Genomic DNA, 23,554 nt, shown 5'->3' on the forward strand with positions numbered 1-23,554 from the left:
GAGGGGAGGTGCATGCATGATACTTTGTTTTTAATTTTTTCTTTTGTTAAATTAAGTAGCTATTAGCGCTTTTAACTCTACAAAATGTTTCATAATGAACTATAAATAGCTGTTGGACTGTGCTAAAAGAATATTTGAAAGCTCTTACATTATTAAAGAGCTTGGGCTTTGGCTAAGGCACTAAAAGAGGGTTTAAGAGATTTGGATGCTTTTTTTATTATCCCAGTTTCCTGTGAGGGTGAAGCTGTCCAGCCATCAGCCAGAGGGGTTTTTCCGTGTCCCTCCTGTGCCGTGCTCAGCGGTGCATAGGACACGATGGAGACGCGCCCGGCAATTACTTGGCGGCCGCCTCGGCCCCCAGCAGGTGCGGTCACTGACCTGTAAAGAGGAAAAGAAAGCCGAGTGATCCGCTGCCTGCAGAGGCGCCCTCGCGAGCGCCCCGCTAAGCATCGCTGGGGCGGGTTCCCGGGCCGGGTGCGGCGTGTGCAGCCCCGGCAGAGGAGCCGCTGTCCCGGCCCGCCCGTCTCCGCCCGCCCGGTGCCCGTCTGGAGGGACCGGGCCGGGCCGGGCCGACCGCACCACATCCCTTCCCCGGCGGGCCGCGGGGCGGCGCTCCCTCCCCACACTCCCCGCAGGAATGGTTTGGCCTCCCCTCGGTGCCCGCTTGGCCCCTCCCACTCCGAGCAGCTCCGGGGGGAGCGGGCGGAGCGACGCGAGTCAGCTGACTCCGTGCGGCGGGGCCGGGGTCGGGGCCATGTCGCGGCGGGAGCGGGGCCCGGAGCCGGAGACAGGGCCGGGCGGTGCCGAGGCGGCTGCGGAGGATGCGGAGCCTGCGGAGCCAGAGAGTCCCGACCAGTGTCTGTCGCTGCTGCCCTGGGACCGCTTCTCAGCCTGGCTGCACTGCGTGTGCGTGGTGGGCTTCGACCTGGAGCTGGGCCAGGCCGTGGAGGTACGTGCGGCGGCGGGCGGGAGCACCGCTCGCCCGCGGGCTGCGGCGGGGCCGCGCCGGAATCGGGCGCTTCCTCTGGCCCCGGTGTTGCACAGAGGCGGGGGAAGCTCGGCCGTGCTTGAGGAAACGTGGTTGTGCGGAGCCCCAGAGCGGGGCAGTGCCCTGGGGAACCGGCTCGACTGTCCCGGGTGAGGCTGGTGGTTTTCGGGCAGCTCTTCTCATGGTGCTGCTTGTGCTGTCAGTGGGCGCTTTTAAATGGTTTGCATTGCGTCTCGAGATCGGCGTGAAGTATATGCTTTCTTTGCATACAAATAGCGCTGATTTCTGTCGCATCTAGGTATTTAAAAGTGTGATAATAAGGAGAATGTGAGTGATCTTCCTAATTAACAATTTTCCCCAGGTAGCTGAGGTGTGCGAAAATGTTCTTTATGGGTTTATAGCGTTTTCCTTCTGCACAAGCTGGATGCCGGTCCTTGTCAGTGTCACAGCTACGGCTGCGGCTCCCAGCTGTGCCCTCTGTGCAACATGCAGGGGCAGCTGTGGCACTGCTTTGGGAACACACGGACAGCTGTGGAACTGCTTTGGGAATGCACTGAGAGCACGGGCAGGGACAGCTGTGGCACTGCTTTGGGAACGCACGGACAGCTGTGACACTGCTTTGGGAATGCACTGAGAGCACGGGCAGGGACAGCTGTGGCACTGCTTTGGGAACGCACGGGCAGGGACAGCTGTGACACTGCTTTGGGAATGCACTGAGTGCACGGGCAGGGACAGCTGTGGCACTGCTTTGGGGATGCACTGAGAGCACGGGCAGGGACAGCTGTGGCGCTGCTCTGGGGATGCACGGGGAGCTCGCAGTGCTGGGAAACAGAGAATTACCGTTCAGATCAGTTTCACATCCAGTTTCACCCTGTTCATGTGACTGTGCAGCAAACTCCTTGGTCTGCACGGAAAGTGTCTTTTTCTATGTCTTGGCTTAAAGTAGTGCCAGCATAAGTGCATGGCAGACTGGCCTAAGATTCACCCAATCCTGCTATTGTAATATGTAAAACACATAACTGTTGGCCACAGAGAAATGCAGATAAAACCCCGGCATACTGTGCTAATTATTTGAATTCTCTTCCCTTGATGTTATAGGGTGATATCAACAACAAAGACAAGTGTTTCTGTATAACCTGTGGCTTGTGCAGCTGTTGTGGCTGAGGGAAGCACAGCCTCTGTCCTGGCTGCAGACTCCTCAGTTGACAGTTATGTTAGTTTAACTGAGTGCATGAAATGAGATTTGAAATGTCTACAGAGCTAAGGCCTGGTGTTTTTTGTTTGTTTGTTTTTCCAGTATGTAGCTGCAGGAAGAATAATTAGCTTCAGTTTATGTAAGAATTCTGGGAAGAAACACCTGCTAGCAAGGAGAATGAGTATGAATTCAAGTCTGTATGCCAATCTTCTGATTAAATGTGGATAATTTCAGCATCATTCAGCTACTGAAAGAGTTACATTTAGTGTACAGCTCCTTAGCATAAGATAGCAGAGGGAAGTATTAAGAGTTGAAAAGAGATCTTGATGGGTTACTATACGCAGGATGCAGGTGGTCCACTTGTCTGCTTTCAGCTTCAGTTGCACTAATAATGTCTTATACAGCTGGACATAGGAGACTGAGGGGGAAAAACGCGCTGGAGGACAGAAAGGTGCTTCATCAGAGATCAGCCAGTGGGGCATTTGTTGTTTTCTATAGAGTAGGATAGTGTTATCTTTTTAGGAGATGCATTTAATTTCATTTAGTAGAACAAGATTAAATGAGATAATGGGATGTTAGCTGTATGGTAAGATGAGGACTCTCCGTGAAGCTACTGTTCCTGCATTGAACTTCTGCTTTTCAACCAGGTCCCATCTTTGGAAGCCCTGAAACCTTCTTTAAAACATAATCCTGGAATTTGTGTCAAATTTCCTTTGTTTATAAGCTAGCCACCCATTTCAGGAGTTTTGGAGTGGGTTGTTTTGAGGGCCTTTTTAGGTGAAAGTTAGATGTCTGAGGTTTGTCCTCTTTCCTGTTTATTCTATTGCCACTTGCTTGCACAATCACTGATTTCGCACATTCTTTCTTTTTTGAAATAATGATGCTTCTGCATCTTATGTTGTGTTGCATCGTTTTTGATTTCTATATTGTGAAACTTACTACATGATCTATTTTTTATCTGTAAGTACAAAAAGCCATGACCTTGAGTTTACTCCTTGAGCTTCCATGGTTGTCATTAGGGACTAGTGTTCATCCTCCAAGAGCTGGTAATTATATAGATTCTGTTTTGTGGTTGAATTTTGGTTACTCCAGCCTAACTTTCGATTTCAACAGATTTCAGACAATAGTGTATGTTTGCTTTAAATGTAATTGTCTACTGCATTTTGCATGTACAAGTTAAATCTAAAAGATGTAATCTTGCTCTTCTTTGAGACCTTTTGAACCAAAAACCTCAAGTACTCTGAACATACGCTTTGAATATACCTTTTCAAATGAATGTGTGTGGTCTCTAACTGGCATCCAAAATACCTCGTAAAGATGGGTGATCAAGAAAGCTTAAAAGCATATGAAGGTAAGAACTGAGACATAATATTAGTAGCTTACAATTGAAAATGCCCTAAAGCTAGGAAGGTGTTTGATCATTGAATTGTTAAAATATTTGATGGACACTTACTGCTTATACCCAGTTTATTTTCAAATAAAATAATACTGTTCTTTTTTCCTGTAGGTGATATATCCTCCACATTCCAAACTCACAGATAAAGAGGTAAGTCATAGTTGCTATATATAATTTGGTTTTAGCTTAGGAAATATTTATATATTATATCTCAGGAAATGTAACAGCTCTCTTTTCTTTTTCCTACCCTTTAGAAAACCAATATTTGCTATTTGTCTTTTCCAGATTCTAATTCAGGTAAGTGCTTTCTTCACTCTGTAGTCATCTGTTGTTGGACTAAACTGTGTTAAAGAATTTGACAGGATGTATTCTGGGCTTTAGATCAAATATGTATTTATATATATTAATTATTATTGCAGTAAAGAAATGTTCCAGCTAAGGTTAAATATAAAACTGCAACTGTCTGCATTGCAGTAAGGTCTGAGGATTCTTCTCTGGTTTATGTAAGTGTGTAGGACCTTCCAGATGACATTTGTGCAGACATTTCAGAATACTTGGCAAGTAAAGAATGAACATCCTAATCTTGCTCTTTAAACAAAATAATAGTTTTGTCACTATAGAGAGGAGAGCAGGCATGGAATTTGAAGGATTTAATAAAGCAAATGGAAGTGCATGGAACCCTCTTGTCATAAAGGACTAAATGTATATTTTCCAAGTCCATAACAGTGAAACTGGCTTTTAAATTCAAAAGCATTTAGAAAGAACAGTTGTAAAGGGAAAACCTCAGCTGTCTTCTCCATTTTTGCTGTGCCTGTAGCTATGTGTGGTCCTGCTTGTTAAATTATTCTTGAATCTAAACTTCTGCTTTTCTGCTGCCAAAGAGAAATTTGGACATGTGGCTGATAGGTTGGACCACCTGCAAAAAGAAATGGCAGAAGTTCAGACACTTCTTTTCACATTTATTTCTATGCAAAAGTCAAAACATGCAGGACCAGCATTGTGCCTGTAACTGCATAGACTCTGTGCTTTTGGATGCTCTGCAGTATGACAACTTGGATAGAGGGTAATGCAGATGTGTGCTTGCAATGTATGTGAGCTCTCTCTTATGTAATTTTACAAAGTATTTTGGCTAGTTTTTCTTCTTGGTCTAAATGTCACTAAAATTAAGATATTTTCTCTGTTCTTGCTATTCTGTATATAAATAGAGGCACAGCTTTTCTTTGTGTTACTGAAATATGAGTTAACTGTATCTTCTAGTTACTCTCACTGTTAATGGTTATAAATATATTTAGTCTTTAAAAGGTATCTTGAAGGTACAAAATCATGTATAGGAAAAATATTGCTTTCTTAATTTTTGGAGTATTTTTTCAAATAAGGGTGTAGTAAAGTCATTTCAGGCAGAAAAGGTATATGTGAGGAGGTTTTACTTTCAGCAGGGAAAATCTCCACTTTTTTGCTTTTTATAATGTCTCTATTAAGAACTGTTGGTTCTTGATCATTCTTGGTAGGCTTTAGTTTCAAATGATGTAAGGGAATAACCTGTGTAAAACCTGCCTTTCACAGGGCTGGAAGTGAATCCTATCTGTTAGGATTTATTTTTTTATCACAGGCCTTAGCATAAAAAGAAAAGCTTTATGTAATATAGCAGTGAAGGAAGCTAGCTTGCAGCTAAATTTGTGGTCAGTCCATCCCAGGTTTTCATGGCTCAAAAGGTTAATTCAACATTTTTCTCTTATTACTACAAAGAGATATTATTCCAGTACTTGTAGCTGTGAATTTAGAGGAGAAAATGGATTTAATTGGCTACTAGAAGACTTGTTGTGGTTTTAAGCTGAATTTTGCAGTACTCTTATCTTTAAAATAATGCTTTTACCTTCTCTGCATGGATAGCTGAAGAAAAAATAAACATTTACCAATCTTTTCTGGAAGAGCTTGTTAAATAACAAGACATCATATTCTGAATGATATTTCAACATATTAGTGATTAAGAGTAATTTAGGTCTTCTGTATGTCAGTTTTTATAATAGTTTGTGAGGGTTATTTTCCTTTGGATGAAGGGAACGAGCTTTGAAAAGTTGAAGCAAATATTTCATGCTGTGTTATTGGCATGTGCTGTGTTTTTTCTTATAATTGCATCTGTATTGGTGAGTACTTGTTCCCTGTTTGAATTGAATGGTTCCACCACACCATGTTTTACTACTTTTGGTTTTGTCTCGGTGCATTGAGGGTTTGACTGCAGGTTCAAGGGGTTCTGAGACTGAGACCAGGGTGCTCTGGCCATGTCAGTGTTATTCTGCCAGTGCATCTGGCTGAGGGGTTGGGCTGTCTGCTTGCTGTAGCAGCAGAATGTGTGTGACTAAGGGATGAAAGGAACTTTCAAGTCTGGTGAAATTCCCTGGAGAATTAGTTACATTTTTCTTTAAGAAATTAATTTTGATAGAAACGAAGGGAAACTTTGCTCCTTGGGGATATTACTGGGAAGTCCTACTCAATTTCACTCAGTTTTCAGCAATTAGCTTTGCAGCTTTCAAAATGATAAATCCTAGACCTGCCTGTGGAATTAGAGATCAGCATAATGCACTCCTACAAAGTGACCTCTGTATGAACTGTATGGTGTCAAAATAAAGAGGCAAGGTGCAGCCATGTAGCAGAGGACTGACGTAGCTAAGATGATCAAAACTATAGAGGCATGCCAATGAAATGGGTACTGGCAGTAGGAGAAGAGCCATTTCACCTGTTGGAGGACGTGATAGTCACTGCAAGGCAGTGACTCTTTCCTTATTGCAGACAGTATATTTACTGTTGCCAAAGACGCCAAATTTTTGACTTATAAATATATAAATGTTCACAAGAGCAATGCAAGATAAATGAACCAAAACTCTGATATCTCTTTGACTGTAAGCAAGGGCTCATGTTAAACAAGGCTCAAACTCAGATTACTGTCTGTTTGTTGTTTATCTCTTCCTCCATGTAGGTTGTCTTGGGGACACACAATTTTGTTTTAGATTCCGACGGTCTCCTGGAAGGAAAGTCTCATTGTGTTGTTTTCTGGACCAATTGGATAGAGATCTACCAGTTTACTTAAAGGTTGGAAATGGGAAAAAATAAAGTTAAATTCCTTTTGGGTAATGTTAATTTATGGGCCTTCACCTTTAAATATAATGTTTGAAAAGAAACATCTCTGAACTGGATGTCCTGAAAATAAAAACTTACGTTTGTTATAGCATGTTACTATAATAATAATAATAATAGTAATAATAATAATAGGTTTCATTAACTATTCTTCATTTTATTAGTATGAATTTTGGATTACAAGGAATTAAATTAAAGCCCAGATCTATTTCATTATTGACTAGAAACCTGTAGATCAAATTCTAAGAACCATTACTGTTGTGGAAGTATGAAGTGCTTTATAACTCTAAAAATTCCAACCAACTTGGGCTGTCTCAGTTACCACCCTTCACTTTTTGAAGACGGAGCAGTTACCTGAAAGAGATGGTGGCCAAAAGTTGTTCTCATCATGTCTGTAGTGAATATTGAGGCCTCTGGGAGCCGAATTTTCAAACTCAATTTAGTTCTGTTTATGTGGCAAAAACTTGAATTCCTGATTGCAGGAAGGATGAAGCTGATGTCTTTTCTTTGAAATGTGAGAGCCTACTTCCTTAATATTCCAAGAATATTTTGTAAAACTAATACATTGAAAGACTAGGTTTTATCTCTCCAAGTAAGGGCTTTAAGATTTTTAACCACTAAAATCTTTTTAGTGCTACTTTGCAGAATTATAAAAGTTGATTTATTCCTCAAGAAATTATTTCTATTTTTGGTTTCACAGTGTGTCAGGAGAATGTAGGTATAAAAATAGTAAAGCCAGAAAGCACAGCTGTTTCCCCACGCTGATGTTTTCTCTTTGAAGTACTTACTAAAAAATATAATGCTAATAGACACAGTAATCCTTCTAGTTTATTGTATCTAATCAACTTTGGAGCTCACAGGGGAATAGGGCTTTTAAACTGTATGTTGAATGCTTCAAAAAGGAGGGCAGTAACTGGTGGTTGCATTGAATTTTTTTCCTTTCTTTTGCAGAAAGATTCAGCATATTACTATGGCTATGTGTATTTCAGACAAGTTCGAGACAAATCATTAAAAAGAGGCTATTTCCAGAAGGTAATTTCAGTTCTTTTAGGAAATTATTAATTTGGAAATTAATTATTTTTCAGTGACTGCAGAGGAACAGGAAAACTGTTTTGCTCTCTAATTAAATTATTTGTTAATTTATAGTAAATTGGTCAAATTTTACATCAGCTATGCTATATTCTAGCTCTGCTGTCAGAAGAGATAGTTTTGTGTCTATGTTTAAAAACAAAAAGTTGGGAAGTTTTGGGAGTTGTTTGTTGGTAGTTTTCCTGTAGTCAGGTGTGTGGTTGGCTTGCATGTGTGAGAAAAGTCCCACTTGGTGTTGTCTGAGAGTAAGAGGTGCAGTAGAACTGAGGGAGTGTTGACTTGAAAATCTGTTCTGTTGCTCTTCCTTCCAGTCGCTGGTCCTCATCAGCAAGCTGCCTTATGTCCATCTCTTTCGTACCATGCTTAAGCAAATAGCACCAGAATATTTTGAAAAAAGTGAAGCTTTCCTGGAAGCAGGTAGTGGTCCTATAATGTTGAAGTCTTACATCATCACATACTTCTTCTGGAGAAATAAACAACACTGTCATATTCTAGTTTGTGGTTTTGTCCTCTTGCAGGGTAGAGGATTGAAATTTTAGCAAACTGGCTTGACTTCTAGATCACTGAGCAGAGCTAATTGAATTCTGGATCTTCCCAGGGAGAGTTTGAGGTCCCTCCTGAAACACATCTAGGGTTGTGTGTATTTCAGGACCAGCTGTTGAGCACAAGAAGTTCATGGCAATCCTTAGTTTGCACTCTTCACCACCCAAGTCCTTTTGGCCAGTCTGACAACTTTTGCTAAGCAGCTGTACAATTGCCTTCTTGCTGGAGGTTTGGTTTCTTTGTGTGTGTGATTTGTTTGTTTTTTGACCAAATGGAAAAAGTGACAGAGCTGCACTGGTAACAGGTGCCTCAGCCTTACTGCAGAGCTGAAAGAGCTGCAGAAGGACAAATAGAAAAGTTATTTGCTCTTTGCCTGGAAGAATTCTGTCTTGTGTACTGTGCCTGCCCCATACAACTTTCATGCTTTTGTGTTTTCACTGGGCAACAATTTGTGTAAACCATGAAAAAATTGTGTTTTTTCAATCACCTGTTTTCTTGAGGAGTTGTATTATGAGCAAAATAAGCTCTGCAGAAACTATGAAAATTATGTATTATATTCATAATGGTTTACAAGAAAATGCTGGAAAGCTTTCTAGCCAAGCTACAAACCAGCTTTTTCCTTAACTGCTAGTGTTTATTGGTTCTGTAGTAGCCAATAGAGGTGTTCTGTTCACAATTTTTTTATACTGTCATGTTTTCTCAGATAACATTTCCTCAACTCTTTTTAAGTCTTGTTGCTACAAAAAATGGAACACCAGAGAACACTTTTCTTGAAAGGAAAATGTTTATAGTTCTAATGGAATATTACATAATGTCTAAAAGGCTGTAAAACTTGATTAGTGTGATCAAGAGACAGATGGAACTGCTGTGGAATATTAGCACCAATTAGAAGTTGCAGTGTGCACAAAGGTGACTCTGTGATCATGGTTTATAGCTTGCAGAAACTGTCGTATTTTTCTTTCAGTTTGTAGTGACATTGATCATTGGCCACCACCAGTTCCAGGGAAAGTACTGCAGTTGCCTATTATGGGTCTTATAATGAAGGTAAGAAGTCCTGCACTTGTTCTACTCTGAGGATGTTTTCCCCAACTTTTACTATACAGTTCCTCACTGCCTTGTGCCTTGTTTTCATTGTCCTAATCTTCCAAACAGGAGTAGATGTTTACAGCACTCAGAGTGAAGGTCTGGGACATCTTGATTAGGTGCTTTGATTGATGGGAGGAGGGGAAGATCTTTTATAGTGCTTAGGTTAATATTTAATTTAAGTAGCTACTAAAAAGTGATGTTTCAGTACAACTACTAGTTGCAGTGTCTGTATTATTCCTCTGGAATTCACATTCTAGGAGACTTCAGTGCTAATTATATCTGTCAAATCAAATATAAAGTAGCACTTGAAAATACTGAGAATTAAATTTCAGTCAAGCAAATAAAAAATATTGATGAATATCATTCTCATTCCTGGAAGTTGACAGTAAAGATCTTTTTTGTCCCACACACCAGAAATAATTGTTTGTGCTGGTTATATTTTTCAATGGCAGTGAAATATGTCTGAAGAAAGCTATTAAAGAAATTGTATCTAGTGCATAGGGAAGAACTTTAGAGTTTAAACAGTGGTTAAGAACTGGACCTCCGGGAGTTGTATTAATTTCATAATCCATATGAAATGCATAAATGGATTTGATGAAATCAGAGGTTACAGCCAGAAGTACCTTCTCAGCAGATACTCTCAAGTTTATGGAAAGACATGTGTGCATCACCAGGGAGAGAAAGAAGTTTCTGAAGCTATTCTAAAAGCAAAAATTTAATAAAATGGTTCTGGGTGCTGGGTGATAAGGAGTGTCAGATATGTCGTTTGGGTATTGCTTGCATTTACCTTATCAATAATTCTTACCCATGAGAACTGAAATTGTATTCCTAAACCAAGTAAAGCCATAATTACTGCTCCATAATTATTGTCCCTGGTTTTTTACACTGCTTGGAAGGTTTTAAGTGTTGTGTGTGAATCACATCCATTTGTGCATACCAGCTTCCAGTATGATTACATTTGTAGTACTCAAGACTTACAGATGCAAACTGCAAGGCCAGAGAAGCATACTTATGCTCAGACTATTTGAATTGTATCTCACTTGCTGGAACATTTTGATGTTTTAGGAGAGAATTTTTTCTAAAAGTAATTCTGTAGCATCTTAAACCCTTAAGACCTTATTTCAGATCATTTTTTCCAACATTTAGAGGTATTTTTATTGAAATTACAGTAACAGTTTTTACTTACTTTATCGATAGTCTCTTTTTAAACCGGAGTATTATTTTCATATTCTATTATTCAATTTGCAATTGTAAATTCTGTAGGTGGAAGTTCTGTAGCGTAAATAAGTATCTTGTTGCAGTAGATCCTCTGGAAGGATTACTAATTGTCTCTAAGTCAGCATTTTAAGTGTCTGCTGGATTCAATACAAGGGAAAATAAATCTTTCTTTTTCTTTCCAAGTTGCGGATTCCAACATATCGTGACAAGCCTGGAACAGCACCGATAGTACAGAATATGCACCAGGTAGTGATTAGATACTGATATTGTGTATAGCCACAAAAGACAAAGCCAGAGATCTGCTTTCATTCTTTAAACTTGTTAGAAAAGATTGGTAGCAAATCATCATATACTATGATAATAATGAAATCCACAGTCTTTGAAACTTTGAGTGGAGCAGTCCAGATTTGGATTATTCATAGAGGCTCTTCTAACCTAGTTACACTGAGCAGGGAGAGATATCCAGGTCCTGGGAGAAGATAGTTGGCTGACAAAATTACTAACCTGAGCATCCTTTTAATATTTGCATAGTTTGGGTTTTTTTGAGGATGAATTCAGAATTAAAAGTCTAGAGCCATAGAAGATGTTTATAAAACAAATCTGTCTGTGTCTTCATGTGCAGTTGTTCAAAACAGCTTCAGTATTTTATATATTCTCTGGACTGAAAGCCACATGTCTTTAAGTGGGAGGGGGTGTGTGTGTGTCTTGGGAGATGTCTTGCTCATAGAACACAAAGGTAGTTGTGGAGATAATGTACTATATATTGCAGCAGTACATAAATAATTAGACTATATACTGTCTACTGTCTGTAAGCATTTAAGGGAAACCATTTCATTTAATACCTAGGTGTTCTGATGACTAAAAACCAAGCATTGCGATGTCTTTTAGGCAGATGCTCTGATCTCCATGGCTTTACCGACTGTTCATGAAGTAGATCTTTTCAGGTAGGAGTTTGGACTGATTAATTCCTAGTTGTGAACTCACACATGTTTTTTGATTTGTAAGAGTTCCTTAACATGTCTCATGGCTTGTAAGCTAACATTTATCAGTGTTTGTTTTAATATTCTTTTTCTGTAGGGTTTGCCAAAACACAGTTTAGACAATATACAGGCTGAAACTGTAATAAATAAGCAAGTTCATTAAATGTTCCATTTTAAAGGGGAATTTCATGTTTTTCAAATTACTATTAGAATACTATCACAAACTTCTTTTTTATGCCTTTATTAACCAGCAGAAATACATATTTTATGATGTCAAATGTATTAAAATACCTCAATCTGGTTTTAGGTGTTTCTGTCCAGTGTTCTTTCACATTCAGATGCTTTGGGAGCTGGTGCTGCTGGGAGAACCACTTGTTGTGATGGCACCATCACCAGCAGAGTCTTCAGAAACTGTGTTGGCCCTTGTTAGGTAAATGTAGTAGAGCTTTCTAACTAGGACTAAGGGAGTCAGTGTAAGATTCCAGCTGAGTGGACATTCATTTGGTCTGAGTGTCATAAAATATTACAAATTTTAGATTGCTTGTGTTGATGTCTTGGGTTTTAGCTTTTATATTTGTCAGAATCTCTGCTGCTTAGTGTGTAACTCTGAAACTTCATATTAGATGTTAGTAAGTTCACTTCACAGAGTAGTTAGACAAAACAATTCCTTTCTAGCTAGAGAATCAAGGACAACTGGTACCTAAAAGGCATAAACAATGGTGAGGGAAAGGGGGAAAGCCAGAGGGCTGTGGTTGGATAATTGACCCCAATATGTAAATGAACCAAAACTTAAGAGTAAAAACTCATGATTGGGATCCATCTTGGATTTGATTTGGGTGCAGCCCCAGCCGGGCTCCTGCACTGCCCAAAGTGTATCCTTTCAATAAATACCTATTTTATTCGTTTTGCTCTGTCTATCCTCTGTTCCAGGTCAGCCTTTCCAGGCAACAGTGTCTTTCATGAAAGTTTGCACTGAATACATAAACCAAGCTCATCCTTCTTGTCCCTTGCAGCTGTATTTCACCACTGAAGTACTGCAGTGATTTCAGGCCATACTTCACCATCCATGACAGTGAATTCAAGGAATACACAACTCGCACACAAGCCCCGTAAGTAAATCCAACTCTCTGGAGAAGATGTTGCTCAATGCGACTCATAACCATAAATTTGTATTGAAATGCTGTTTAACTATTCTGGATTTCTATCACTAGAGAATTATGTTTAGACTTTTTTTTTTTAAAGGTTTATCTTGCAGAGTGCAGCAATTAGCTGATTTAAGTTTTCATTCCAGTTAGATAGGACAAAGAAGTTATGAAACAATGCCACAATTAAACTAGGCTTGAGTTTCATAAGATACTTCTCTACAGAATAAGTCAAATGGCAAATGGGAAACCAAGAATAGTTCCTGCTTTTCCATAAGGGTTTGTCTGTGCAACAGCAGCCCCAGAGTAGCTCCTTGGGAAATTCTTCCATAATTGATTTAATTTTTAATTAATTGCTAAACAAAGTGACTTGTAGAATTCAACATCCATACAGCTATTTTGTAAAGCTAAGTCAGTTGGTGTCCTAGTTGAGACAATTTAAAAATCAAATATCTCTTCACTAAATCTATTAGGTTATTAATGTAAATAAGTCTGAAATTAAGCTTATTTTTTCAAGAGTGTGAATGTCCAAAACAAGTGATGTTTCAAACTGCTCTAAGGACACATTTTCCCCCTTTTATTTTTTTTAAATCCTGCTCTTATTTTGAGAGCATACACCTCCAGTATTTCTTAATAGATATTATTTAATTGCAGCTTGATTTCAGAATGGAGTGCATGTATTAGATTCACTGATCTTTAATAGATAAATGTCTTCTAGTGTCCAAAAAGGCAAAGGTTGTTGATTTGGATTTTTTGTTTGCTTTGTTGGTTTTTTTTACTGTAGTTTTCCTCTCAATGGATGTATTGCCAGAGATAGAGCAGTGGAGAAACACATAAACATTGGCAATATGATTTAGACTGCGTTCCATGGGAATGGTTATGCAGTATGTAATTTAGTTTCTAAAAATAATTCCAGGAAGAATTTGGTTAAACTTTAGTAACCCATGTTTCAAAATTCCATCCACTCCTCTGTAGCAAAATAGAAAGGTTGGTCACTACATGGATTATGTTTGAAATAGAGCTGAAATTGCCCTGAGTTTCTTAGGAGAAACAAAAAGTTGGAAAGATTGGAAATAGGTTTTTAAAACCATGGCTTAAGAAGATGAAGAATCCAAATGATGCAGATTCTGTGAATTTTATTATCTTAGTAAGAGGGGAGCAGGGGAACTTATGGGTAGTGTACAGAAAGTGTTAAATTTTGGGATTTTTAAGACCAGTCTAACAAAATGATTATAACCTATTTTTAAGATAGCAGTTTCAGTGAGGCTTACTGCTATATTCCTTAGCTGGTGTTTGTAAAATGGATGGCAACCACAATATTGAAAAATATGTTAATATCTCATCATATCAGTGCTATAAATCCCAAATTTTGCAGCACTGTAGCAGCAGCACTGTGCTTTTAGTGCCTCTTGTTCCCTGTGTGCCGCTGTGCACCCCCAAGCCAGGTGCCAAGCACAGAGCAGGCAGAAAAACTGGCAGAGTGTGAGCTGGGGCACAGTGCTCTTAATGTGCTTGTGCTGCATCACTTGATAACTGCTGCTTAAAGCAAGTGGGTTATTAAGTGTCTCATTTTCTTAATGACATGCGCATTCAAGTACTGAGAGTTTGTTATAATCAAACCTTGAAAAGTAGCAGTTTGTTTTTCAAATATGGGTCAGATTCCTCCTCATTAATAAAAACAAACAAAAAATCAACACATCACAAAACCCTAATAACAGACACTGCTATTCTCACCATTGCAAGTGGGCAGAATTTAGCCAAGTCTAAGCAGATTATTTCATTTTTATTCTTCACTGTTGTTTGTGCTTTAAGATGCCTCAGTCTTATTTTCTAAAACATGGAAACTCTGCTAAACATGTGTGTTATGTGCAATTTAAAATGTGACTCTTAAATACCAAAGGAAAATAATTTCAAGCTAAGAATTTAAGTTGACCTTTTGTATTTTTTAAGGCAGAAGCTCTTGATGTCATATTTTAAACATTGCTATTACTTTTCTAGGCCATCTGTCATTCTAGGGGTGACAAATCCCTTTTTTGCTAAAACACTTCAGCACTGGCCTCACATTATCCGAATTGGAGATATCAAACTTCCAGGTAAAATAAAAGTGTTTTCTACAATCCTGTGCATAGGGATCTAAATGTGTGCTTATTTATTTACAAACATATGTAATTATGTTCTATTTTGTTTAATGCTAACTAAATTTTCCTGGATGTAAAACTGTCTAGTGAAATAGAATCTTGACTGCTCTGTCTTGTCTTTTCAAATCTAGTATCTTAAATGCAAAAGACAGTAATACTCATTAGTAAAAATGTTCTGCCTTTCACAGAGTCCTGATTTCGTATCTCTACCAATACGATATAAAAATAGGACATACATATTACTGATGTTAATTTTAGTATGAGTAGAATGCAATAAATCAGTCACAGACAGCACAGAATATAAGACCCACGTGAAAGCCATGTTTGAATGTTACAGTAATCTAAAAAGTTGTTGACATATTATCAAAATCATGTTTATAATCTGGCAGTATTCCAGTAATTACTAATTGTTCAGTCTGGATGATTTCCTTATATGATTGAGTAGAATTTTCACGTAATGTTTGGATAATATGTCTGTTGCCACCACTCTAATTATTGTATGTAATTCCTGAATGTGGCTGTTTGCTGCTACAGGTTCACTAAGCTGTTCTGACAGTGGGAATGCATAAACATGCAATTAAGATCCAACACATAAAATTAATTTTTGTAGAAGTTATTTTTAACTTCTGAGTACAGTGAATTAATTAAGGATTGCGTACGGTGTTCAATATAATTAGGCAAAGTTTTGCTTTACTTTAAAATGCCATGTCTGTCTATGGTCAGAATACCTGTGGTGGCTTAGAGCAGTGTGGGGAAGAGTTACTTTGTTGCTGTATAGCTAATGTTTGGAAAGTAGAATCTTAATTAAACTCTGAAAAGCCATATAAACAGGTCACCTTCAAATCTGATATTCGGTTTCAAGTATGAAATTCTACTTTTGATGTAGCTATGGGAAATGCTTAGTCAGGAAGTTGTAGAGATGTATCTGTCTGACCTGTCTCTAAAAATTTATATTTTATTTCTTTAGGGACAAAGAGGGTTCTGATTATTTTTTGTTAGGTTTTTTTTTCTTTGTTTTCCCCTGTGGTTCCAAGAGCAATTTAACTGTTACTGAGCATCCAAATAGATTTAGAAGGAAGGTTCTGCTAAGACTGCAAGACTGTGAACAGGTTTTAGGGTCTTCTGGTTGGAGCAGGATAAATAGAGAAAATAAAACAAAAGCCCTTAGTATGGCCTATGACAAAGGAGACTTAAATTCATTTTCTTACAATACTTAATCCTTGGCTACTATTTTATTTTCTTCTATACAATTTTTAGTTATGCCAAGATACCAAAGATTTGTTCCCAAAAGCATTTATACTAAGGAGGACAAAGGAAAATTAAATAAAAATATGAAATTAAGAAAATTGTTATTCTCTGCTCTATATCTGTATGTTACTTGACTGCTTAGATTCAAAAGATCATCTTTTGGCTGGTCTTGTTTGTGAGGTTTTTTTGGTTCACATTTTGCTAGTTTAGGTTTTTGTTGGTTTTCAGGTTGTTTTTTTTGTTTTCAACAAGGAATGCTTATGTGAAGTGAAAAGTCTATTTGCTGTTATCCATGTGCTTGCTGAGTGTTTCTAGATATATACTTGGATTCTTGTCAATGTTTCTAATGTTTCTTACAATATTAGATAGTCGTCAAGTAAGGTGGCTTTGTATCTTTTGGCAGGTGAAGTTCCAAAGCAGGTGAAAGTGAAAAAACTGAAGAACCTAAAAACTTTGGACTCCAAACCTGGTAATAACTCCAGAGTTAAATGGACAGTGTTTTCATTTTAAAAGGCATACCTTGTTTCTCCTTTAGCTATATGGTGCTTTTTTCTTTAGGTGTTTATACCTCTTACAAGCCATACTTGAACAAAGATGAAGAAATCGTTAAGCAGTTGCAAAAGGTAATGGTGCAGGTCACTTTTTAATGGTAGCTGGTTTGTGTATTTTGTGTACTGTAGTACAGTGGCTTCATATAAGGCTGCACTTCGTGTAATCCAAATAAAACTGGATTCTGATTCCTTTGCACCAGTTCATAACAAAATAGATGTACCTACACCCTCATTGTAGAAGGGCTGCTGCCTTGTTAGCAGCTTCTATAACCATATGAATGGTGGACCTCAATAAGTTAGCTTAATAATTTAGAGAATTAAGGGTATTTTATCTGTTTATCTCTGAGGTTTTCCATCCTCTGCTACCCCCACTGTGGTCTCTTTGGTCAAAAGTCTCACACATGAGGTGTGTAAGAATCAGAGCTTCCAGATTTTAACTGATTTGAAAACACTTCCTTATAGAAACATTTCTTTCCTTGAGTTTCTTTTCATGAAAATAAAAAAAATTAGTAATTGCAAAGACAAATATCTGTACAAAAGAACTTGATGCTATTGCTTTCCTTCCCTGGCTCAGGGCAGGAAGTGCTGTGTGTGGGCACATGGCAGATGAATACAGATTCATAATAAATATTCATAAAAAGTAAGCTCACCACAACTATCTACATACTTTGGAGTAACAGACTAACTGTTTTGTTGTTTTGGGTTTTTTAAGGGAGTACAACAGAAACGTCCCACAGAAGCACAGAGTGTGATCCTTCGGCGGTATTTCTTGGAATTGACGGAAAGTTTCATTATTCCATTAGTGAGTTCTTAGACTAATGGAGTTTTTACATAAGTAATGAGGAGTAGTTTTTCTGGAATTACCCTAAGTCCAGTAGCTCTCCAGTGTATCCTGGAATCAAGCCTTGCTCAAGCATTGGGCCCAGCTGGTGAGGCACAGCTGCCTCCTGCTGTCACACCTGACACTTGGTACTGGCCCCACTCCCTGTGCCTTGGACACCTGGGGCTCTGGCCAAGCCTTGCTAGAGCAGAGATGGCCACAACTCAGACAGTCTTCTGTGGGTTAATTCTAACTCTAATCTTTGAGTAAACGACTCTGGAAATCTCTCCCAAACACTTGATACAAAGTGTGGTTACTGTTTGGAATCACCTACAATACCAAGGTACCTGTGGACTGTTTCCAAAGAAAAGAGAGCTCGTTTACCAGTGGCTTAAGTTCAGGATATAGATATTCTATGTGTGCATTTGCTTCCTGTCCTTCTTTGCCTCATGTCTTTCTTGAACTTTACTGGCTTAATTTCTGGAGTTGGGAAATACAGTCTTTATAAGATAAGCTCCTTCTTGTCTTCTCATGTGGTAAATAAGCACAACTCCACCCTGTACTAACACTGGGAAGAGAAAATGCTGTGGTCACAAGCTATAAGTAAACACACATGTGGACTGCCTATCTTTCATGCTGGTTATGCAAACAACCTTTCCTTTTCCTTGCCCCAGGAACGTTATGTGGCAAGCCTAATGCCTTTGCAGAAATGCATATCACCTTGGAAGGTAAGGAAGTCTAATTTGAATGAGCTGGAAATTGGTAATTAGAGAAATTAAGGTCTGCTAATTTTTTTTTTTTCTTTCGGTAGAGCCCACCACAGCTGAGGCAGTTTAGCCAAGACGATTTCATGAAGACATTGGAAAAAGCAGGACCACAGCTCACCTCAGGTTTAAAGGGAGATTGGATAGGACTTTACAGGTAATTCTTCCATCAGCATAAAAAATTATGTAAATAAAACAGATCAGTAACATTAATGATGTTTTTTCCTGTGGAAACTTACAATCAAGATTGATTTGAATAACACTTTCTTTTGGAATATATGTTTTAATAGAAATTGATAGTGCTAAGCATACTTGCTTAATCTCTTTCTCTGATAAAATTACAGGTTTCTGTAGATCAGTGTTATTTGTAGTTTTATTTCTGGTTCTAGCTTGATTCCTCCTTCCAATCAAACACAAAAATTAGGCTATTTCAAACTGAGCCTTGATTCTTTTTTCCTAAAATTCCATAATCTTTTTTGTGTTTCAAACACGTTCTTCACATTTTTTTCTCAATCCTTGTCTTTTAATTAATAGAAGTGCCTGTTAATCTCTACTTTAGAACATTACATCTCTTTAAAAGTATATAGAGAAAGAGTTCTAATATTTTACTCAATCTGAAATATAATTACATATGATGATGTAGAAAACACTGTTACCAAATAGTACTTAAAATATAAAATGTATTTTTCTTTGGTGTTTTACCAGGCATTTTTTGAAATCACCAAACTTTGATGGTTGGTTTAGGAGCCGGCAGAAAGAAATGACACAGAAGTTAGAGGCCCTTCATTTAGAAGCACTCTGTAATGAGGTTAGAAAAATGTATGCTTATGATTTATTTATCATCTTGTAATAAAAATACATTCTCCCACAAGTACTTTACTCTGTTTTCATAGGTCATATGTGAAATTGTTGGCAGTTTTGTAAATCTTGATCTAGAAAAACATGATTTTGTTAAACGTACAAGCTAGAACTAACACAGAGAACAATATGAAATACAGTTCAGTTGTCATAACAACTGTCATGGCTTGTAAAACCTACCTTTAGTACTTTTTGTTTTGTTGTCCAGTTTAAAATAAAGTACATGCACACCCCAAGAAAAGCTTTTTCCTCTTACTTGACAGTATTATTCTGTTCAGCTTCCATCCTTGGCATCCTTGACAACATATTTTCAGTTACAAGATGGTTTGTGGCTTTAAAGGTAAAAATTTAGCAAATTTGACATTCTAATTGACAGCTAATTACATATATTTAGTAAATAAGCCTACAACTGATCCATAGTAATGGAAAGCTTAGAAGTGAAGTCTGTTTATTGCCACATAACTATTCTGATACTGTGAGATCCATTCCTTAATGAAGAAGCCAAAGTGGGTATCAATATAATTTGAGTTGGAACAACTGATAGAAAAAGGAATTGCAAGAGGACAACATGTTGTACAGCCAGAGAGGGAATAGTAAGAACAAAGACAAAGTAAGGCAACACCACAACTTTAAAACAAACAAACAAAATTGCTCTGGTTATTTCTCAAAAGCTATTTGTTTTTATCATTTGCCTTGTCAATTCCCAAACAGTACAAATGTAGCAAATCCAAACAGATTATTCAAATAGAGCAGAACAAATAATTTGCAGGTCAGTTATACAGCTTAGACTCTATCCAACTGTATTTGACACTAACTTAAAAGGAAATGTCTTACAAATTTATTACCGATTCTGCTCCTTTATTGTTTTTTCTTTTGATCCACAAAATAAATGCTTCTTTGTACATGAACAAATTTCTTTCACAGGTGAGTGAAAAGGGGGCAGGGGAGCAGAACTTGTGTAAGAAAATTCACTAGACTGTATCTTACTAGTTATCAGCTGTGATCTCCTTTAACGCCCTAGAAACAGTAAGCACTGCCCTGAACTACTTTAATACTGCATTGTGCTGGCAGTTCTGATTTGGTAATCATTCACTGCCATCTGGCATTGTAGATCTCAAACTAAGCCTGTTTGGCAGGATTTTTTTCCTCTTTAATTTATTTGTATTGTGTTTCTGTGCAAGTTTGCTGTTATGTGAAGTACTGAGCAAACATGCAAATAAAGCAGATTTTGCAGTTTACAGTAAAGATAGTGCATCAGTAAAATGAGGTTAGCAAATGGCATAGGAATAAGGAAAATACCTATTCTGAACATCAGGTATAGATTAAGATCTCTTTTGAAAATTTCATATGTAACCATAAATAATTCAATGCCTGATTTTTTTTATTTTTAGAACTTGGTTTTCTGGAGTCAGAAGCATACTGAGGTAGAAACAGTGGATCTTGTCTTAAAGTTAAAAAATAAACTGGTAAGTAACTGAATTGAACGTAACTTAGCTACATAAAAGCATTATATAGTTGGTTTTGCAAGTACATAAATGAAAATATTCGTCATTATGTAGGCAGTTTAAAGAGTCAATTCATTCAGGCTTTAAAAACAAAAACAGTCAATTTCAGCCATGCCTGAAAAGTTATTTGGCTTCCCAATATCATCTGACTGTGCTGGAAGCATTGTATTGCTGGGAGTTTTTTTAATTAGTTTGAACTCTTTGACTGATCTGAATTCCCAGGGAAGAAGACAAAATTTTGTTGTTATTTTTGAAAGTCCAAATCAGTGTTGTTTTCACTGTTGTGTGGTGGCTGAGGAAACCTGCTGTTGTCCAAATTCCTACTCAATCAGCAAATGAAAAATTCATTTTCCAGATTTTCTAATACATGACTGATATTTTTAAAGGTAAATTGCATTTTTAGTACAAATCATGTTTTCTGGTACCTTTGCAGTTACAGGCTGACAGAGAACATCTTCCTGTGAAAACTGACACGCTGAAAAAGCTGCAGACACACATCAATGATATTATACTGGCACTGCCAGATGACTTACAGGACATCTTGCTCAAAACTGGCACAACATGATTCCTACAGGGCTTTTTTGGTGCCAAAAACCAAAAGGCAAGTAGTCTCAAAGAAGACAGTGGCTTACCAAGTTTGGAACACAGCTCTAAACCAGTACATTAACACTACAAATGGACTGTACTAATAGCAAAGCCCACTATAGCATTTTCACTGCTTTTTCCACTTCAATACCAATGCAACTAAAGGGATTCTTGTGTCTAATACCTTCTGAAATAAGTGCTCTTAAAGAATAATCTGTGGGCATATGAAGCTGTGCCACAGTATAGGACTACAGTGCAGTGCTGGCATTGCAGAATGTTTTCCAATTGGTGCTGCTATACCAGTCCTACTCAGGGGTAGGCAATATTGATCCTGTACTGTCCTGTTGATGTAGTATCTGATTCTTTTTCTTTGTTTTTTACTTTTAGTTTTTAGCTAGTGGTAAGTCCAACTGACATATTGGTGATTTGGTCAGAATGCCTTATAATTTGAGGTATTTTACTGGTAAATCACAGCTTTTAAAAATGTTTCAGGAACAACTGAAATTATCAGATCCATTCTTAACTTTCTGCATTTCTCCTTCTTACCATCTTTACAAAATGATACTGATTTAGCATTTTTAAAGATGAAGAAAAGGCAGCTGACAAAAATTTCCTGAAGGGAAGTCTCTTCCACTCAATGTCAGTTATCAGGGTGCTCTTACATGCCTTAAAGTGATTGTATACTAATATATGATTTTAAACTGCTGATATCCAGGATTTCAACTAGATGACTTATATAAATGCAAGCATGCATGTTCATCACAGGAAATAAACACTGTGGTGTTCTAACAGGGATTTTAAAATCAGTGATTTTGGTAGAGTTAGCTAATACACAATCTCTTTCAGTTGGAGATCATACCAGTCAGCTCCAGTTAAATTTTTTAACTTTATTATTTTTAGCTTACCCAGTCAGGTGTTTGAGTAGGTGATGAGGCTGGAGGGAGAAAATGTTGGCTTCAGCTGAAAAATGCCTCTAGACAGGTCAGACTGACAAAAAAAAGATTGTAGCATTAAATTATGCTCAATATGTGCATACAGCAGACATGCATAAAGACTAATTTCCTTTTGCATATTAAGCAAAATGAATGGAATGTTTCATCTTCTTGAACAAGTTTCAGTGATATATAATAACTCAGCTGCTCCACATGCAGTGTTGTACTTTGACCAGTTTCAAGTAGAGTAAACATAATGCTATAGTGTACACACAGCATATACTTTTATATGTCAAGTGGATCACAATTATTTAAAAAAACCAAACCACTCTGCTTTTAAGTGCTTGGATAGAATTTTTTTTTTCTTTTTAAATCTTATGACATAATCCTGCTATAAGAATATGCTTTTGTATAACAAATATTTCATACCATCTTTCTAAAAATATCTTATTTAGATATAAAGTGTCACAACAGTATTTTTATGAAAATAATGTATTTTAATACATGTTTTGTATACAATAACTCATGACCAAAAGTTTAATGTATCTATTATGTTACTGAAACTATACCACTTCAGCATTAATTGCTAACTTGCAAATTTTTTTTTCTTTTTGCACACCCTGATGAAAAGAATTTCTAATACAGAAATTGTTAAGTGGCCATTCATACCCTAAATTATCTTAACTATTTAACCTGGAGCACTGTCATTTCTTGGAACCATGTAAACTGGTAACAACTATGATAACTAGCACATGACTGCAAAATGTATTTTTTTAAACAAAAATAAAGAGTTTGATTTTTAATTTTTTTTCTTTGGAAGTTATTTGACATAGATGATGGGTGTGTTTGGTTTGCTTGGTTTTTCCCCTCTCCTGTGTAAGCAAAGCTGTTGAGCTTGCAAAGACTGCTACTTGATGAAGCTGTACCCCTGAGTTGGCCAGAAATGTGGTGGAGTGCTGTTGTAGTTTGCTTATGCATCATGGTTGGAATATGACAAGAGCTGCAGGATCCTCAGCAAAGCAAATGGCAGGGCCTGGATTCTAAAGCAAATAAAGAACTGAAATAGGGGAATGTATCTATTAACAATGCAGATACACTAAGAATAGGCCAGCTTGGAGATCCAGAAAGTAACTGTCCTCAAGCACAGGGAAGCTTAACTTTTCTAGCCTCAAAAAAAGAAGTGTAAATACTGAATGCTCTGAACAGAAGATTAGGTAAATATTGGAAACCTAGAACTAGACTGCTTAGATCACAGCTTCCTGATTGTTTTTGTGGTTGATCAGGATCATATGAACATCTTAGGCATAAAGTAGATTTAAGGTATGATTTATTTCATTTATATAAATATATATTTCCCTCTTAATTTACACCAGGTTTTGGGTTC

General features: G+C 37.6%; 1 protein-coding gene across 2 annotated transcripts; it reads left to right on the forward strand.

The window, feature by feature from the left end:
• Nucleotides 1-22,971, forward strand: DENND6A (DENN domain containing 6A). 2 transcript variants are annotated; one of them, XM_056501986.1, is made up of 20 exons: nucleotides 1-949; nucleotides 3,691-3,729; nucleotides 3,834-3,876; nucleotides 6,554-6,666; nucleotides 7,663-7,743; nucleotides 8,112-8,217; nucleotides 9,308-9,387; nucleotides 10,831-10,893; nucleotides 11,536-11,591; nucleotides 11,935-12,057; nucleotides 12,641-12,736; nucleotides 14,768-14,862; nucleotides 16,559-16,624; nucleotides 16,714-16,778; nucleotides 17,419-17,508; nucleotides 18,201-18,254; nucleotides 18,338-18,447; nucleotides 18,996-19,098; nucleotides 20,540-20,614; nucleotides 21,087-22,971. In XM_056501986.1, the coding sequence occupies exons 1-20, from the start codon at nucleotides 638-640 to the stop codon at nucleotides 21,216-21,218; spliced, it is 1,902 nt and encodes a 633-aa protein (XP_056357961.1). In that variant the 5' UTR covers nucleotides 1-637; the 3' UTR covers nucleotides 21,219-22,971. The 2 variants fall into 2 exon arrangements, with proteins under 2 accessions (XP_056357961.1, XP_056357962.1); XM_056501987.1 differs by having other exon boundaries at nucleotides 18,996-19,109; nucleotides 21,087-21,175.
• Nucleotides 22,972-23,554: the final 583 nt, after the last annotated feature.

Source organism: Oenanthe melanoleuca, chromosome 12 (genome assembly GCF_029582105.1).
Source record: "Oenanthe melanoleuca isolate GR-GAL-2019-014 chromosome 12, OMel1.0, whole genome shotgun sequence".
In the NCBI taxonomy this organism is placed as follows: domain Eukaryota; kingdom Metazoa; phylum Chordata; class Aves; order Passeriformes; family Muscicapidae; genus Oenanthe; species Oenanthe melanoleuca.

Coding starts and splice junctions, on each gene's coding strand:
- DENND6A (XM_056501986.1), top strand. CDS start 638: ATGGTTTGGCCTCCCCTCGGTGCCCGCTTGGCCCCTCCCACTCCGAGC. Junction 3,730..3,833: donor CCAAACTCACAGATAAAGAG/GTAAGTCATAGT, acceptor CCTACCCTTTAG/AAAACCAATATTTGCTATTT. Junction 17,509..18,200: donor AAAGTTTCATTATTCCATTA/GTGAGTTCTTAG, acceptor TCCTTGCCCCAG/GAACGTTATGTGGCAAGCCT.